Source organism: Atractosteus spatula, chromosome 3, assembly GCF_055471065.1.
Source record: "Atractosteus spatula isolate fAtrSpa1 chromosome 3, fAtrSpa1.hap1, whole genome shotgun sequence".
In the NCBI taxonomy this organism is placed as follows: domain Eukaryota; kingdom Metazoa; phylum Chordata; class Actinopteri; order Semionotiformes; family Lepisosteidae; genus Atractosteus; species Atractosteus spatula.
The window spans coordinates 67,260,745-67,279,124 of NC_142708.1; the positions used below are offsets into that span (position 1 = coordinate 67,260,745).

Consider the following 18,380-nt stretch of genomic DNA (forward strand, 5'->3'; position numbering starts at 1 on the left):
GAGAGTGTATTTGGGTGTGGGTGAGTCCTGAGAGTGTGTCTTGATGAACTCACCTGCTGTGTTTTCTCAAATAAGGCGACAGTGGTGCAGTGGTTAGCGCTGAAGCCTTGCAGCACTGGGGCCCTGGGTGCTGTCTGTGTGGAGTTTGCGTGTTCTCCCTGTGTTTGCGTGGGTTTCCTCCCACAGTTTAAAGCCATGGTGGCAGGTTCATTGACTTCTGGGAACACTGGTGCTGGTGTGAGTGTCTGTGTGTGCACCATTTGGTGGACTGGCGTCCTGCCCTGGGTGTACCTGGCTTGGCGTCTGTTGCTTGCTGGGATAGGCTCCGGCTCCCCCGTGACCCTGAATTGGAAGAAGTGGTGAGAAAAGAGATGGATGTTTTCTAACATTCCTCTCAATCCATAGTTATTATTTAATTTTACCGTGTCCGTTCTTTTCATTTAGAAAGGAAAATGAATAAATACAAATTAAAAAAAATAGGTAGAGGACACAAGTGAAGATTACGTGGAAGTGCATTTAAAACTGAGAGCAGGAGGTGCGGCTTTGCACAAAGGGTGGTGGGAGTGTGGATCAAGCTGTCCAGATGTGTTGCTGAAGCCGATATCCTAGGCCCTTTCATGAAACAGCTGGACAAGATCTTGGCATCGATTGGCTACCAACTATCAAACGTGGCACATGTGCCAACAGGCCTGCTCTCGCCTGCCACCTTCCTCCTGTTCTTCAAGAGTGATTCCTGAAATCTGACAGCGAGTCCTCCGGCAGCTTGTCCAGCCGGCGTTTTTGGACTTAAGCACGACAGCGTTTCAGATGTGTGTGTCCCCAGTTTATGTCCCATCAGTATGTATTTGTTTGTGTTGTGTAGAGAAGCTGAAGATGAAGAAGCCAAAGTTCGCTCCCCCAGTCGCCCTGGGTGGGCCGGGCGAAGGACAGGGGAAAGGACCGCAGGAGGAGAGGGGAACAGGAGTGAGGGAGAGGGAGAAGGTGGCGGGGCCGAGAGGAAGGGCAGGTCGGAAGGCCGGCGAGGAGAGCCCGGGATGGGGAATCGGAGCAGGGAGAAGCGCAGGAGAGGAATCCAAGGAGGTGTCAGGAGAGTGGCCGATTCCTCGGACGGGGAAGAGCGGGTCAGCAGCTGCGGGCGGCGACAGTCCCGAGGAGCGGAGCCCGAGGGTGCCGGGGCTGGAGGGCGAGGGAAAGGAGCTCCTGGGGCCTGGGAGGACAGGGGGGGAGAGAAGGAGGAAGGGGAAGGCTGTAGGCCCCGGTGGAGGTTCGGGAAGGGGAGAGGGGTGGGAGGAGAAGGCCCTGCGGGTGGAGGAGGAGGAGGGCACTGCGCAGCCAGGCACGGCTGGGATAAAGGAGAGCCTGGCAGGCTGCGGGGGTGGAAAGGGCTGGGCGGGATTGCAGCCCAGAGGGAAGAGAGCGGGAGCCGCAGAGCCGAGCGGGAGGAAGAAGGACAGAGCGGGCGGCCAGCGCGGGGACGGGCCGCTGCCCGGAGGGACGGGCTCTGTCCTGAAAGAGGGAGCAAAGGAGGGAGACCGGCCCAAAACCGACAAGAAGAAACCAAAGATGAAAACTGGCGAGTCAGACCAGGAGCCTGAGGAGAAACCTAGAGGCCTACCTGTCTGGAGGACAACAGGGGAAGAGAGGGCAGGGACCTCAAAAAACAGCAAGGTAACAGAGGAGTGTGGGTTAGTAATAATAATAATAATAATAATAATAATCCCTACACTTATATAGTGCTTTTCTGGGTTAGAGGGAGTGTGGGGGTGATAGGGGGTGAGGAGTGTAGGGGTGAGAGAGGTGTGTGGGTTAGAGAGGGGGTGAGCTAGTGTGGGGGTGAGAGAGGAGTGTGGGTTAGAGAGCGGGTGAGGGAGTGTAGGGGTGAGAGAGGAGTGTGGATTAGAGAGGGGGTGAGGGAATGTAGGGGTGAGAGAGGAGTGTGGATTAGAGAGGGGGTGAGGGAATGTAGGGGTGAGAGAGGAGTGTGGATTAGAGAGCGGGTGAGGGAGGGTGGGGTGAGAGAAGAGTGTGGGTTAGAGAGGGGGTGAGGGAGTGTAGGGGTGAGAGAGGAGTGTGGGTTAGAGAGCGGGTGAGGGAGGGTGGGGTGAGAGAGGAGTGTGGGTTAGAGAGGGGGTGAGGGAGTGTAGGGGTGAGAGAGGAGTGTGGGTTAGAGAGCGGGTGAGGGAGCGTAGGGGTGAGAGAGGAGTGTGGGTTAGAGAGGGGGTGAGGGAGTGTGGGGTGTGAAGGGGAGGGGGGGGCGAATGGTCATTGTGGTCTGCCTTTGCCCCGCCTGGCTCTTGTCTCCAATCTCCCTGTGCTGCCCCCATCCAAAAGATCAAGAAGGTAGCTGGAGACAAACGTCTCAGCCTCTGTCTTCTTCAGGATGGGGCCTCCTCAGTTTGGGAAGAGTGCTGTCCCAGCCCCTTTCTGTCTGACAGCCAGTACAACGCCATCTTCCAGGCGGTGCTGGACAAGTCTCTGGACAAGTGTCTGGGTAAGAGATGAGTAGTCAGCGTCATGTGGTGTTGCTGATGTGAGGTGTGTATGATCGCACATAGCAAACCTTCAGCACCAGGACATTAGGAATCGTAGTGAGAAAAGTGGTTCTGCCTGCACTGCTCACTGTTGATATGAAGTTTCAAGACTTGTCTGTTTCGGCTCTGCTTTAGAGCAGAAGACTATCAGTGCTTTTTGGCAGCTTGCCAGCCCTGTGTTACAGTGGATTTACAGTGTAAGCCCCTTTGAAGCCAATTAAAAATATTTTTCATGAAACAGAGTACCTCAGTAAACTGCTGCGGCGGTGGCTGTATGCCTGAATGTGTCCTGTGTGTGTGTATGTTTGCCGCAGACGATGCCAGGACTGTGCTGAGCGAGGTGGAACTCCTGCAGGCCAGCATCGATGACGACAGTCAAAGGTGAGGAGGCGAGGACCCAGAGGTGTCTCGGTCCCGATCCAGTGTCAGCACAGCTGGGAAAAGCTGTTGAATTGACCCAGTTAAGATGATAATGAACTGATTATGGTCTTTAAGAGGTGAGCTAGAATGAGGACCTATAGACTCACCAGTCCTCCTGGACCTGGATTACAGACCAATAAACGTTTATCACACTGTGACCAGAATTCTGCAAGGAGGTAATTTAATCATCAAACCTGAAACAGTCTTATTCTTTATTATGGTTAGTTGGTATGGCGCTGCAGAGTTTAGCATTGCTGCCTCACGGTGCTGGGGCCCTGAGATCAATTCCAGACCTGGGTTGCTGTCTGTGTGGAGTTTGTATGTTCTCCCCGTGTTCTCATGGGTTTCCTCCCACAGTCCAAAGAGATGCCAGTAGGTTAACTGGCCTCTGAGAAGACTGGACTGGTATGAGTTTGTGTCTGTCTGCTCTGCGATGAATGGGCGTCCTGTCCAGGGTTTATCCTGCTTTACACCCATTGCTGGGATAGGCTCCGGCTCCCCCACGACCCTGAATCAGACAACAGGAGACTTTATTCAAGGCCACTTAGTGCAGTAAATTATAGAGTTGCTTAACGAAAGGAACAGGAAAGAATGCGGCATACAAAATTACAGGTTAAGAAAAATGACAGCCCTTGCTGTGGTGGAATAATGATTCATTTCAGTTATCGATTAGAAATGTGTAAATAAAATTTCCGCTTTACTGCAACTGTTGTTGGGGTCACACAGAGGTCAGGACAGACACCCCGAGTACAGGGACAGCGATGTGAGACTGGCTCCTGGCCACAAGAAGAGACATGCTCAGCAAGGACACGGGCAACGCAGAGGAGAGCTGCTGCACAGCCAGAAGAAGGAGCAGGAGGAGGAGGAGGAGGAGGAGGAAGGAGGGGAGGACAGCGATTCCAGTCAGGAGGATTGTGAGTTGAACTGTTGTCCAGCTGAGTTGTTTCAAATTGGGGGGATGGGGCTTGTGCAGTGACTAGGGCTGGGGGTTGAGAAAGTGAGACTATCCGGTGTTTCACTTCTTATTCCAAAACCAGCCTTACCCTTACAAACCGTAACCATTCTGTTCTGTATTTGTGCCTGTTACCATGATTTTACCATGCCTACACCGAGCGTTTGCTCAAACATTCACGGAAATCTCACTGTGCTGTACAGTGTCGAACCCCACTCACCCCCCAGTCACATCACTAGAAGCAGGAGCCAGACTTCTGTCCCCTGGGTTGCGGCCTGGGTAGCCCACCTCTGTCACCATTCCCCTGCCTCTGCAGCAGTGCCTGGGGGGCAGACGCCCAGGCCGTACAGCCAGGTGTCACCCCTTCAGCCTAGCTAGTGAAAGACAGTTCAGGCTGCATTTGCAGAATGCAAGGTTTGGCTGTCATTGCTGGACTCAACTGTGCCCTGCTGTGCGGATGCAGGGAGTTCATGGGTGCAGTGCAGCAGGCCCAGCTGTGGGAAGTGGAGGCAGCTGAACTCTGACGTCGACCTCTCCGCTCTGCCTGAAGACTGGACCTGCTCTCAAAACACAGGTACGGCAAGGGGGACCAGATGGCCCTCGGAGCCACACAGGGATCTTCCTGCTTTCCGATCTTCCTCGATGACTTCATTGAATCAATGAGTGACCTGGGAAAGACTGCTCCTGGAGCTGTCCCATGGAAGCAAGCCCGATTGGTGGGTTGTCAGGCTGGACAGGCCACGGCTGTGGCAGCTTAAAGATCTTTGCAAGGCCTCACACTGTCTGCCTGCCCTATCAGAACATGTCATGGGGTCTGCTCTGCCAGGACTTTACAGGCTCTCAGGGGCTCTTTCTCAAGGCTGTTGTGATTCACACCGGCTCTGTGTTGCAGTGCTGAGCAGGTCGCGTGTGCTTCCCTCTCACTGTCTGTGTGCTGCAGGCCCAGCACACAAGAGCTGCAGCTGCCCTGAAGAAAGATGGGAGGAGGGCAGAAGAGAGGTCGTTAACAGCCTGGTTCCTGGCTCCATTGTGTGGGCTCGGCAGTTCGGCTACCCCTGGTAAGGAACTAAAAAGACACACAGACATGTACAGAGATAACGCTTGGTAAGGAGCTAGAAAGGCACAGACAGACATGTACAGACATTACCCCTGGTAAGGAGCTAGAAAGACACACAGACAGACATGTACAGACATTACCCCTGGTAAGGAGCTAGAAAGACACACAGACAGACATGTACAGACATTACCCCTGGTAAGGAAACTATGAAGTGACAAACACAGAGACACAACACAAAGACACATACATGCAGCCCTTCGTAAGGAACAGAACAAAAACAAACCATAAGATATATTTGCTCGTTAAAAATGAGAAGAACTTGGTCTCCTCTGAGCCTGGGCCTCCCCTCTGGACCCCAAATGTATCTGGTTTTAACTCCTATCAGAGCTCCATGTTGCTTAACTAGGTCCAATTCAAGCTTAATTGAACTTAACGGAGTATGGAAAAGTGAATTGAAGGTTTCAGTGTGACACAGAGCAGGCACAAGTGTGAAAGTGAGGCAGTGTGCAATGGCTGGGACACTGGGTTCCTAATTGGAAGGCTTTGGAATCAAGTCCCCATGTGGCCACTGCTGTTTTACCCTTTGAACAAAGGCACTTTCCCCAGCTCCCCAGCTTAAGTCCACCCGGGTATATCTCCTTCAGGTGAAAGGCACTCACTCTCAGCCCACTTAACACCACACTAGCCAAAATCTGCTCAGGCCTGTGGTCTTTCAGGTGTGAGTACAGACTGTGTTCGAGATACTGTACTGTGTCAGCTCAGGTATTTCCAGTCTGCACCAAGCAGTGTGTGTGGTGCCTCTGGATATTGCTCAGTCCTCACCTTATGATTGGCTGTGGTTTGGCCAGCAGAGGTCTCTCTCGGCTCAGAATTGGAACAGCAGTCTGAAGATGTGACTCATGACCACAGTGAAGGCCAGCACACCTGTAAAGACACCTTACAGTAACTCTTCACACATTACCATAGTTAACTCACTGTATTTACTCTCCTGGCACAGCTTGGTCACAAAAAAGACCTGGTTGAACTCTGAAGCACAGTTGCCCCCTCTATCAGACTCTACTGAACAAAGCCATATGTCACCTGCACCAACAGCTCAGACACGTGCCCTGTGCTGTATGTATGACAGGTGCTGGCTGTCTGCCTGCCAGCGCACAGTATGGATGGATACATGGCTTTACCTGGGCAATTGTTGCTCTTTGTGAAGGTGGCCGGCCATGGTGGAGAAGGACCCGGAGACGGGGGACTACATGGATTTTCAGAATTCGAGGATTTCTCCAGTGAGGCTACAGTTCTTCTTCTCTCCAGCTGTAACCTCCACCTGTAGCCCTTGTTAAGTTACACATTTTGAAGAAAGGGCTATAACAGTGTTTCACAGGGGCCACTGTTGACATATAGAATCACCTTTAACTATAACCTCTGGTATAGTTAGTGCTGTAAAAAAGTCTACATACAGTATACCATACACAAACACGACAAGACGCATCATGAAGACTGCACAGGTAACTAGGAATTTTGGTTAAGGAAAACGACAACCCTAAGAAAGATGTTCACATACCGAGGAGTTCTGGTTTTAGTAAGCTAAAGGCATCTTCCCGAGGGACGTTTACAGGTAGAACCCTGGGTAGAAGGGGTCATCAGCAGTCTTTCCTGCCCGTTTCTTGTCTCTGGAATTGTACAAATGGAGATCTGTGACGTTTGCAGCGATATTGGTATCAGTTTTGGAAGCTCACTGGGGCATTTTCAAGAGGGATGAGCTTGGGGAGGGTGCCAGTAGGTGCAGAGGTCAGCTAGCCCCTGCATTCAACACACATGCATGTTTGCACAGTGAATTTAAGAGTGCCTGAAAGTGCACTGGACGGTTTCAGACTGGTTCTGAGCTGCTGGTGCAGGCCTGTTTGTTGATTAACGCTGTCTGCTGTGCAGTCCCACTACCACGTGACATACTTCAGTGACCCGGTCAGCCGTGCCTGGGTACCCGAGCCCATGGTGAGGGCATTCCAGAAATTCAACCCAGACATCAGTGGGGCTGTGAGTATGCAGTAATTCGTTTATTCACCACAAGAACTGGTAAGTGTGCTCATGAGAGACCCAGCCTTTCAGATGTTTGTCTGTTTCTATTCTTATTTGGAACTTGCAATTTTCTGTTATTATACCCCGAACCACAGATCATTAATGAACTCTACAGTAGCAGACTTGCTGCTACAGTACTCTTCTCCGACACATCACCTGTCAGAGACCTTAGTGTGTCAATAGCTTAACTTGTATCTTAAGTGTAACATAACGTTAAGTAAGACATCTTTTTCCCTTAACTGGGATGTTGACCACATTGTGTTCAGCTGCTTTATATGAAGGCTTAAACTCAAGGAACAGTGTTAGGAGGGAAGATTTAACCAGACCTGCACAGTTACAGTGTCTTGTGGTTCATTCCAGCTGCGTTCTGAAGGACTTTATTAGCTTGCTCAGTTTACTAATTGCGGGACATTAACATGCTTTGTGTGTATGCTGACTGACTTTTCAGGACTGGATTGTGACTTGGGGGCCAGAGCTGGGCAGTCCTAATTGAAAGATTTCTGTGGCCCTGGACATAGACGCCCAAGCTTCTGTGTCTAGCTCTCGGACAGGAATTGCTTGGTGCACTGCAATATGCCGACACTCTAACGGCTCTCTTCCGTAGAAACCACAGATGAAGAAGAAGATCGTTGGCGCACTGGACATGGCAAAAAAGGCCCAGAAGCTGTCCGTTAAGGTAGAGTCGCACACAGTCCATTCCACTCTGTCTCTCACTCCCACTCTCTTCAAATCTAGAGCTTTCTTTGTTTGACCATTTGCTGCAGTGCTGCTCGACAGTGGTGAAGTGACAGATTTAATCCCTCCCTGTTACAGTGCTGAACCAGATTTTACCAGACCTGCAGAAGGGTTTGTGTGTATAAAACACACCAGAGAATCATTATTATTATTATCATTACATTATTATCAGAAGGGAAATTTGTATATAAAACACACCAGAGAAGGGAAATGTGTGTGTAAAACACACCAGAGAACGGAAATGTGTGTGTAAAACACACCGGAGAAGGGAAATGTGTGTGTAAAACACACTGGAGAAGGGAAATGTGTGTGTAAAACACACCAGAGAAGGGAAATGTGTGTGTAAAACACACTGGAGAAGGGAAATGTGTGTGTAAAATACACCAGAGAAGGGAAATGTGTGTGTAAAACACACAGGAAAAGGGAAATGTGTGTGTAAAACACACTGGAGAAGAGGACATGTTTGTAAAATACAGTAGAGAAGAGTGTGTGTAATACACGCTGGAGGACTGTGTGTGTAAAATGTACTGAAAGAGGGTGTGCGTGTAAAACTTTGGACAATGTGTGTGTAAACTACACTGGAGAAGAGTATGTGTGTAAGGCAATGGAGCTGGATACCATCCAGCTGACAGGCCCTTTTCCTGTGTCCTCCAGAAGCGGACAACTGTGTTCGGGTTCAAGAATCGATATCACCCTGGCAACGAGAAGGGCTCAGCGGAGGACAGTGATTTGGAAGGTACCACAAAAACCACAGTGTGCTGTCTGTACTCCTCTGAACGTTTGCCTTTCAGCTTGTTCCCTAGGAAATTCTTGACTTTTCTAAAAGATTACCAGTTTTGCTGTGGTCTCAGACAGACTCAGCTGGTCACTGTGCTGCCACAGTACCCTACGACACGTGTTTCTTATAGGTATTGACTACGGCAACATAGCAGATAAAAATTTAAAATGATCTTTCTAAAGACTAAGGGCAGTAACTAAGAGCAGACAAGTGCTCTCTACCTAGTCTTTAAGGTTTGATGTAGAGCTCTTTACTTAATATTTTCAGGGTTTAACAATCGCATTTCTCTCATTAATTAGGCCTAGAAGTGTCTTAGCTCATAGGGCTCACATCACTGATACACAGGTGCACATGAGAGGACACTAGGTTTTCTGCTCTGCCAGGAGAAGCCTTACAGAGCAGTAGGGCGATAGTGCTATGATGCCTGTGACTTGAGAGACAAACTCCGACAACTGGAAGGAGCTGCTGCAGAGCATGGTCGCTGTTACCAGAGAGTCTTTACTATCCCCAAGAAGCAATTTGCTTTACAGCAGCAGACAATATAAAGAAAACCCACAAACAATACACTAAACAATATTTTTTTAAGCAAGGTTATTGCCACAGGTATACAGTAAATGAGAACTGAAATCAATTTATTTTTAGATTGGAAGATCTGTATCTGTGTTCTGAGGGGAGTAATTGCAATTCAAAGGGTGTGAAGGGTCCACTCCAATGGAATATGCTTTACACAAAACTCATAAGCGACAGGGCCGAAAGATCAGCACCAATGACTCTCCGACATAGTTCTATAACTGCACAGGCAGCTATCCAGTGAAACCGGAGCACTGTGGAGCACTGTGGCTTGGTCCATGTAAGGACCAAAGGGTAGCACACACCAGGGAGAACTACAACAGCAGACGTGCTGTTAGTTCTTAGAGCTGTGGAGGGTAGAGCGTGGGCCCTGGTGAACAGCAATGATGCCGGCACCCCCTTCTTTTTGGGCTGAATGCAACAGTTCTCACCACACAGCTGAGAGAATGGGCCTTGGTGCCTCACTGTGGCTTAGCCTGGGGCCTTCTGCTAATCGTGAAGCAGAGGTCAGGACTGTGTTCTGCTGCTGTTTTCTTTCCAGAGTGCCTGTATATGATCGTAGAAGGAAGTCCTGTCAGGAAGCGCCAGGGAAAATACAGGAAACGCAAAGGTGAGATTTGTTCAGGCCGTGAAAGGGATATGCAGCTGGGCACACAGGGAGGAACCCTGTGCTGACACTCCTGTATATTCGTACATTAACCTCGTAGGGCTACTCAGGGTAAAGTTCTAACACACTTACTCTACCGCACCTTTCTGTCAGGGACAGTATCTTGCTTTTTTCTAACATTGGGGGGGGGTTGTGTAAAATAGGAGGAGGCCTTGTCATAGCCATCCCAGGTGGATGAGACAATTGGGGCAGTTGCCCCAGGCCCTGTGCTTAATGGGTCACCCATATTTTGGAGGGTCCCATGCTTTGACACCATGGTAGTGGCAACACTGTACAGTGCACACACACCAGAGCAGTAGATCAGATTACCATTAAAAAAATCAGATTTCTATTCAAATCAAGTTTGGTAAGCCATAGCAAGTACCTCCTGTGGAGGTGAAATCTTTAGCTTTTTATGGTGACGTTGCACGTGACTGGAACTGTAATGCTGAGGTCATGTGGGGACATAAGGAGTGTGAGTGGGTTAAACTCTTAGAATACCATCACTAGGGAACTCTGGCAGGGACAGGAAGTGTACAGTAGCTCAGGGTTGGAAGAAAAACAGGAGGAAGTGGACAAGATGGTTTCGTGGAGAAGTTTGTAATCGTTAAAAGTGTGAGGGGCACATAAGCGAGAGACAAGCAGAAGTTGCAGACGTCAGAGAGAGCAGTGAGAGTGTTGAGGGCCAAACTGTGTACAGCAGGAGAGAATACTGCCACTGCTGGAGATGAAAGAGTACATGAGGATGCTTGTTCAGCCAACTGGTCACAGTTTATTGGAAACGGGACCTGTGAAAACATGTAGCTGAGACTGTTCTCAAACAGCAGACACTTGTCGGACGAGTCCCATGGGAGGAAGTTGTGGTTGAAAGGAAGAAGTAAGTTGACTCATCTTTGCATTTAATTCAAACCGTGTGGCTCCAGAGAAGAAGGCAGATTGGGAAAGGAAGGCAGCAACAAATGGTAGCATTTCCAGACTATTCTCACTCCGTATCTGGTGTGAACATTTTAAGCTCAACTGACTGAAGTAAGAAGAAAATTCTCTGCACACTGAGGGAGAAGAAGCACAGCCTGCTCTGGTCCTGGAGCAACACTGTGCCTGCTGGTTCGTGCTCCAGCCGAGTTCCTCATCACATCACAGATTGATTTCCATTTTATATTTGAGTTTGTTTTTTTCAATTTGCTTTTACCTCTTAAAAAGCTGAGTGGGATTTGGTCCCCTTGTAATTCTCTCTGTTCAGGACCTAGATGGTTCAGTTCCTTCACCCTGTCCAGGTAGGACTTTTCCTTAAGTCCCAGAGCAGCAATATCTTTTCTTCAACACGGTGACCAAGATTGGACTCAGTATTCCAAATGTGAAGCGATCAGAAGACACATGACACCACCTGGATGGGAGGCCAGTCCCAGCAATGGAGTAAAGTACCTCACCCCAGGTACAACAGTAGTCTCTGAACCCACAGCCCACCAGTTGTGAGTCCAGAGACTTACCAACAATGCTACGCTGTCCCCCTTGTTGTAAATCATGTACTTTAATTGGGGTATTTTCTAAACCAAAGACTGAGGGCAGAAAAGATCTAAAGTAGCAAATTGATCATTTACTGGCAGTGGTTAGCACTGGTGATTAAGGGCCCAGTTGGAATGGAGCCCAGCAGAGACAGGGAGGCTCCTACAGGACCAGGACTGAGAACCACTGGTGTGCAGGACTGTGCTACAGTGGCATCAGGGGAGCAAGGTTCTTCCTAAGATAGAAATGATCAAGGGCCCTGAGGACGACTGTGCCTGAAGAGAAGACGTGTGTCCTGTTTGTGGGCAGTTCTAAACCTGGAGACAGAGCCTTGGTGTGGGATGTTCTGTCCCTGGAGCAGGAGATTGCAGCAGCTCTGGATTAGTGTGAGCTGGTAGCAGGTTTACTGTTAGCAAGGTTAGCAAGGACTTTGCAAGGCAGGCTGAGTGAACCCAAGTGAGTAGTTTTTACCTTATGATATATATATATATCATATAGGTATCATATATATTTATTAACTTATGATTATATAAATATACATTTTAAATCTACAAATGCCCCTTATTATGTATGCTACAGTGTAGTGTTGAATTTTCCAGGTTGCTGCTACTGCCTGTTTTCTTGTACTCCTGTGCTCCTAATGGGTTCTTGTAATCTCCATAGTGTCACTGTGAGACTTGTGCAGTGTTACACAGTTCCTCTAGGTGGCAGAAGTCGTTTGTGTTTTCTGCCTCATGCTCTGCGCTGTTCACTATGAAGCTGTAGGGTGGCAGGCAGAGAATATTGCAAAATGCTTTTCTGATTCTGTCCTGATTTGTCCTGTAACTCATCTGCAAAATGTTCAAACAGAGCTGTCAGTTCAGAGTAAAATGTGGTTCTTTCCAAGGCTTTCCCTGTTTTACCAAGAGCTCACAAGCCGAGAAGCCATTCGACCCATCTAGCTCATCTGTTGTTCATTTATCAGAGGATCAGGGAATTGCAGCATCTTGGCTAGACAGCTTGCACCTGGCACCCACCAACATTGATGACTGGACTGTGCAAACTACTTTTTTTTACCAATAACGTGATATATTTCTATGTTTAGACACAAATATTTAGAAGAGATACCCTTAAAGTTGTTTCGCTTTCACAATTATTTAAGTATCAAGTGATATCTGTGACAAAAGACCTTTTCAGCTAAAGAAAAAACTGGGGGAATTGCTTTATCCTTCAAAGTAACAGTACAGAAATTCGCGAGTTAATCCCCTTCTCTGCTGGTAAGCTAGAAGTATATTTGTGTCAGGGATAAATTATGATAAAAATAAGTCGCAGCCTGCTGTATCCTGCAGGCTCACCACACCTGTGCATTTACCAGCAGCAGGCTCAGCCTTAATGAGTTTACAGATCAGGAGTAACGAGTCAATCATCAGGCAGCATGTGGGCGGAATTACTCTAGCTATGATCACAGGATCATGGAAGAGTGTAGGAAACCTTACAGAGAATTGTTTCTTAATTATTTCACTTGACATTTGCGAATAAGCCGCGTCCTGTGCACATGGACTCCAGCTGACTTGGCGCAAACTGGGAAGAAATGAGAGTATCAGTCGTTTTCGAGAATCAGTTGTTATGTTTTTAAAGAGCTGCAGTCTCGATGATTAGCTCTCCTGCACACCATGACCTGACCCCAGTGCCACACCTCAGTGTTTACCCCTGACAGCACTGGCACACAGTGACCTGACCCCAGTGCCACACCTCTGTGTTTACCCCTGACAGCACTGGCACACAGTGACCTGACCCCAGTGCCTCATCTCCATGTTTACCCCTGACAGCACTGGCACACAGTGACCTGACCCCAGTGCCTCATCTCTGTGTTTACCCCTGACAGCACTGGCACACAGTGACCTGACACCAGTGCCACACCTCCATGTTTTACCCCTACAGCCACACTGCACACAGTGACCTGACCCCAGTGCCACACCTCCATGTTTTACCCCTACAGCCACACAGCACACAGTGACCTGACCCCAGTGCCTCATCTCCATGTTTACCCCTGACAGCACTGGCACCGAAGAGTCCCCGAGACCAGGAGGTGCCCGAGCTGGGTGGCGAGGTGGCTGGTGGGACAGAGCTGGAGGCTGACAAGAGTGCGCGCCCACCGGAGAAACGAGGGAAGAACGAAGTGAGCGTTGCAGTGGAGAGAGGAGTACATGAGAGGGGGGACTCACGAGGCACTGTGGACATACTGAGGGGCAGGAAGGCTGGGCTGAATACCTTCAGCTCAGAGGAGCCCGAACAAGAAGGGGCAGAGCTGGAGGAGGAGGGAGAGATTGTACTCTTTCTGTGTGAGGAAGACTGAAGGTCTCTCGAGAAGCCCTTCTAGCACACAGCAGTCACAGTGTACGAGCCCGGCCCTTCGGAGGGTAATTCAAAAGATTACTTCATTGATTTGCATAATACTCTGATCTCAAAAAATATGTAAGACAAGCACGTGGGCTTTCAGAGATGGTTGTGCCACTGGAGTCCACTGAGATGGGGAGTGTCCAAGAGGTGGTGCACAGTTGATCATTGCCACTAGGGTTGGGTGGGGTTCAGACAGTTCAGATACCCCGGGGGCTACTGCACAACAGCGCCACCTGTGGCAGACTGGGTCACCTGTAATCTTATGGTGACACAGGTGAGAGATTCATAGCCTCTTCAGCCAGCACTTGCTCACCTGTCAGGCCATTGTAAATAGGCTTTTGTTCTGTTTGTGGTTCAAAATGTCAATGGGAAATCACTTAATACTAGTTCATTGTAACAGGATATAAATTAACATGAGTGCAATGTGTAATGTGTATTCAAATGTTAACAGGAAACTGTTTATTACAGGTGCACTACGTGATGAGTAGGAAATTGCATCAATTTGAATTTACTGTGTGACATTACAGCATTCAGCATGTTCACTGGAAATTAATACCAGTTCAGTGTACCACATGTATTCACAGTGTTAATAGGAGACTGGTAATACTAGTTCAGTGTAGCATATGCATTCAAGTGTTAATAGCAGACTGTTAATACCAGTTCAGTGTACCACATGTGTTCACAGTGTTAATAGGAAACTGCTAGTATCAGTTCAGTGTACCACATGTGTTCACAGTGTTAATAGGAAACTGCTAGTATCAGTTCAGTGTACCACAGGTGTTCACAGTGTTAACAGCAGATTGTTAATACCTGTTCAGTGTACCACATGTGTTCACAGTGTTAACAGCAGATTGTTAATACCTGTTCAGTGTACCACATGTGTTCACAGTGTTAACAGCAGATTGTTAATACCTGTTCAGTGTACCATGTGTTCACAGTGTTGTAAGATTGTCAATACATATTGTAACCTGTTCATGTTTAGACGAGTGGTTCTTACTGTGAAGACTGCAGAGACTGGCAGCCTCATCCTTGTATGTGAGTGCACCTCAGGACTCAGTTCTGTGCAGACAAATAGCTTACAACTGTATCAGAAAGGCACAAGCAGGCCTAGGACAAGGGTCCCCAGAGAGACTAAAAATCATATAATCTAGAACGGAAATCAAAATGTCAAAAATTATGTCCAGTAATTATGCCCTTATACCAAAATACAAGGAATTTGAAAAACAATTCAGGAGATTGAAGCAGTTGCATCAACATGCAGCCATGATGCAAGTGGAATTGTAGAGTAACAGCTGACTGAAGGACAGTGATGAATATAATAGAGTGAAATAGGCTGTGAAGGTGGAAGAGGCAGAGGTGTAGGTACCATCAGGAGGAGCGTTCAGACACAGCAGCGCCACCTGGAGGGGGTGAGACTGTACGGGTCGGAGTCAAAAATCAATGAAAAGGGCCTAGTGTTTCTGTCATGCCACAAACCCCCTAGTCCTTGTAGATCAGGTGTTATTCTTGTTGTCCATCTGTGAACCCATTCAACAGTTTAGGGTCTGAGGTGGTGCTGGCTTACAGCCACTCATGAAAATGACATTTTGTTCATGACGCTGATTCTGCTACAGCACCTATTTGAGTGAAACCACATGGTAAGACCGACAGAGATATGCCGAATGAAGGCGTGACAAACCCCATCAAAGCAACGGCAATTCATCAATAAAGGGCAGCAGGTGACCTGTGATCACTGGTACACATCACTTCTCTGCTCTACAGCGTGCCCTTGTTCAGCAATACATTCCAGCAGCTCGTGGGTTTCTCAGCGCTGCCCTGGCAGAAGCCTTTCTGTTGAACAACAACAGTGTCACCCCAAATTAAAAATGGCTTTAAATACAGGACAGAAAAACAAAACACTAACCACAGAAAACAATGGCCTCGTGGTCTGGTGAATGGTTTTGTTCCTCAGAGTTTGTGTTGATAGGAAAACAGCTATCGCCAGCTTCCTGCTTAGTCTTTGTTTTGTTTTTTTGTTGGTGTTGACTTAAACAGTACAGGTTATTTTAAAACAATAAGTGAGAGTTTTGGAACAGAGAGAAGGGTTTCTAGTTTAGGGGTTACTTTAGATTCCCACTTTTAGCATTGGTGGGTGGTAACTGATGCTAACTTGGTCTGGGTTCCTAGGGGTCAGACCCTCCTCTATCAACAGGGGACCTGGAGGAAGGTCTCTACCGTGATCACTTCCACCTGTCTGTACAGCACCTACCCTCATTTCAAACCTTCTCCCGCCCTGCAGAGCCTGGTGAAACTGCAGCCAGTTGTCATGTTCCAGTTTAGTTTTGAAACTCAAGGTTGCAGTCTAGGAAGGGCTGGAGCAGAGAGTGGATCCATGAAACCAGTGTCTGTATCCTGGAGCCCTGTGACTGCTGGTTATTGTTCCACCTGGGCGCTTAATCAGCAGTGCTAATTAGTGCCTTTAATTAATCTGCTTCCTGGTTTCAAAAATACCTTATCTTAAGTACATTTCCACCACCCTGAGCACAGATCTGCATGCTCTCTCCTCAAGTGCTAATTAAGAATCTGCACCCTTATTCCTGACTGAACTAGTAACTAGGACCAGACCTGACCCAGCTGTCACTGAGCTTGTATCGGTTTTGCTCTGTTCCACTGTCACTATCCTTCTGCTGCTCCGTGGTGGGTAAGATTTCAGCTCGCACACCTGAATGAGGACATTCCTGAAATCCTGGTTCTCGTCATCCCAGTGTTTGGGGGCTCCTGTCACAGCTCTGCTGAGCCCTGCCCTGACAAACAAGAAACTCGGAATGATAGAAAATAACAATTAAAACAGCATGAAAGATAATCACGCTAATTACCCTGATCACAGAGTGGAGGGTAAATAATTACCATGTTTGAAATATAAACAAGTAAAGCCACTGTTTTCTTATTTAAGTCCATGTTTGAAAATTCAAATTCAAATTGGTTTTAGAAGCCTAGAATACAGCATTTTAGAGATATTTATGAAAAATGTGATTTGAATGCCCGTTTATTATTGGATGCACCCCCAAAATCTGGCATCCAATATATTCAAATAAATAAATGAGGTATTGGTAATTGGTATTGCACTAAAGATTTGAGTTTGTATTTTAATTTTCAATTGGTTTTAGAAGCCTAGTATTAGGCGTTTTAGAAATATTTATGAAAATGTGTGGTATGAAAACCTCTATATTTGACTATATTGGATACTGGCTTTGGAGAGTGCAGTTACTGAAGCTTAAAGCTGAAAAAAGTGGGGGAGAAGAGGAAGACTGAGGGAGAAGAGTTGTGAGAGATGAGGATGCAGAGCGAGAGAGAGAGGAGAGAGGAGCAGTGAGGAAGACTGAGGGAGAAGGGTCATGAGAGATGAGGACGAAGAGAGAGGGAGGAGAGAGGAGCAGTGAGGAAGACTAAGGGAGAAGAGTCGTGAGGGACGAGGACACAGAGGAGCAGTGAGGAAGACTAAGGGAGAAGAAGAAGACTGAGGGAGAAGAGTCGTGAGAGACAAGGACGCAGAGAGAGAGAGGAGCAGTGAGAAGGATTGGAGATGTGAGGGAGGAGAGAGGAGCAGTGAGGAAGGGAGGGAGAGGGAGGAGAGAGGAGCAGTGAGGAAGAGAGGGAGAGGAGATGCAGGGAGAGGGAGGAGAGAGGAGCAGTGAGGAAGGGAGGGAGAGGAGATGCAGGGAGAGGGAGGAGAGAGGAGCAGTGAGGAAGGGAGGGAGAGGGAGGAGAGTGGAGCAGTGAGGAAGAGAGGGAGAGGAGATGCAGGGAGAGGGAGGAGAGAGGAGCAATGAGGAAGGGAGGGAGAGGGAGGAGAGAGGAACAGTGAGGAAGAGAGCGAGAGGAGATGCAGGGAGAGGGAGGAGGAGCAGGAGAGAGGAAGCCAGGGCCTGAGAGTGAGAGCAGGTCAAGGCTGCGCTTGGGAGAGAGGGGGTGGACAGCAGGGAGAAAACAGGAAAGGCTGAACAATAGCCTGGCCCAGCCCAGCGCCTGCCTCTGTGTCGGGACAGATCGTTTAACACTCGCCCCAGCATGGCACCAGTGCCGAGAGGCCCACCTTCCTCATGAGCCAGCACTTACCCCTGCCGTCTTCACGCCAGAGTCACAAAGCCGCACAGCGCCTGCTGACACACCAGCACTGGGGCTTCCTTCGGTAAGAGCATCTCTAACACCTCTGGAAGAACATCTGCACATCTGGTATGATTTTAAGAAAGATGACATCAGACACGGAGAGCAAGAACTCCGATAACTGGAACTGAGCGTTTGAGAAAGATTTTACTGATGAGGACTACTGCTGTAGCGGATTATTGGCAGAGACTTAGTCCAGACTACAGGGAGGAAGCCCCAAGCAGCGGAGGAGGTGTTCAAGCTGCTATACAGGAGAGCAGAACGGTACTGGATACTGCACCGACAACACTGTAACACAGAGGTGCTGTGACCTCCAGGCAAGGAAACGATACACTAGGGAGGGCAGGGCCTGCAGCCTCCAGACCGAGGGGTAACGCAGGCTGGCATTGACGTGACAGAGGAAGAGAGCGTGAGGATGGCGTCTCCACAGGCCTGAAGGTCCCGCTGCCCAGACACGCCTGTTTCATCGCCCCCCCCCGGCACCGTTCCCAATCCCTGCCCGTGCGGGGGGTTCTGCGGAGCACGCCCCCGCTGCCTGCACCGAGCCTCCAGCCGCCAGAGATCAACAGGTGGGTCCGAGGGCTGGGGAGCGAGAG

General features: G+C 48.7%; 1 protein-coding gene across 1 annotated transcript; it reads left to right on the forward strand.

Moving 5' to 3' along the window:
• The first annotated feature begins 617 nt into the window (after nucleotides 1–617).
• Nucleotides 618–14,611, forward strand: LOC148838349 (uncharacterized). The gene is made up of 13 exons (XM_088911170.1): nucleotides 618–726; nucleotides 824–1,668; nucleotides 2,380–2,491; nucleotides 2,846–2,912; nucleotides 3,678–3,865; nucleotides 4,367–4,477; nucleotides 4,844–4,961; nucleotides 6,165–6,237; nucleotides 6,884–6,988; nucleotides 7,635–7,706; nucleotides 8,420–8,501; nucleotides 9,655–9,723; nucleotides 13,299–14,611. The coding sequence occupies exons 1-13, from the start codon at nucleotides 618–620 to the stop codon at nucleotides 13,595–13,597; spliced, it is 2,250 nt and encodes a 749-aa protein (XP_088767296.1). The 3' UTR covers nucleotides 13,598–14,611.
• The last annotated feature ends 3,769 nt before the right edge of the window (nucleotides 14,612–18,380 follow it).

Bases quoted from the DNA above. Each gene is read 5' to 3' on its own strand.
- LOC148838349 (XM_088911170.1), top strand. From the start codon at position 618: ATGAAACAGCTGGACAAGATCTTGGCATCGATTGGCTACCAACTATCA. The intron at 1,669-2,379 runs GTAACAGAGGAG...TGTCTTCTTCAG, and splicing joins GGACCTCAAAAAACAGCAAG to GATGGGGCCTCCTCAGTTTG. The intron at 4,478-4,843 runs GTACGGCAAGGG...TGTGTGCTGCAG, and splicing joins GACCTGCTCTCAAAACACAG to GCCCAGCACACAAGAGCTGC.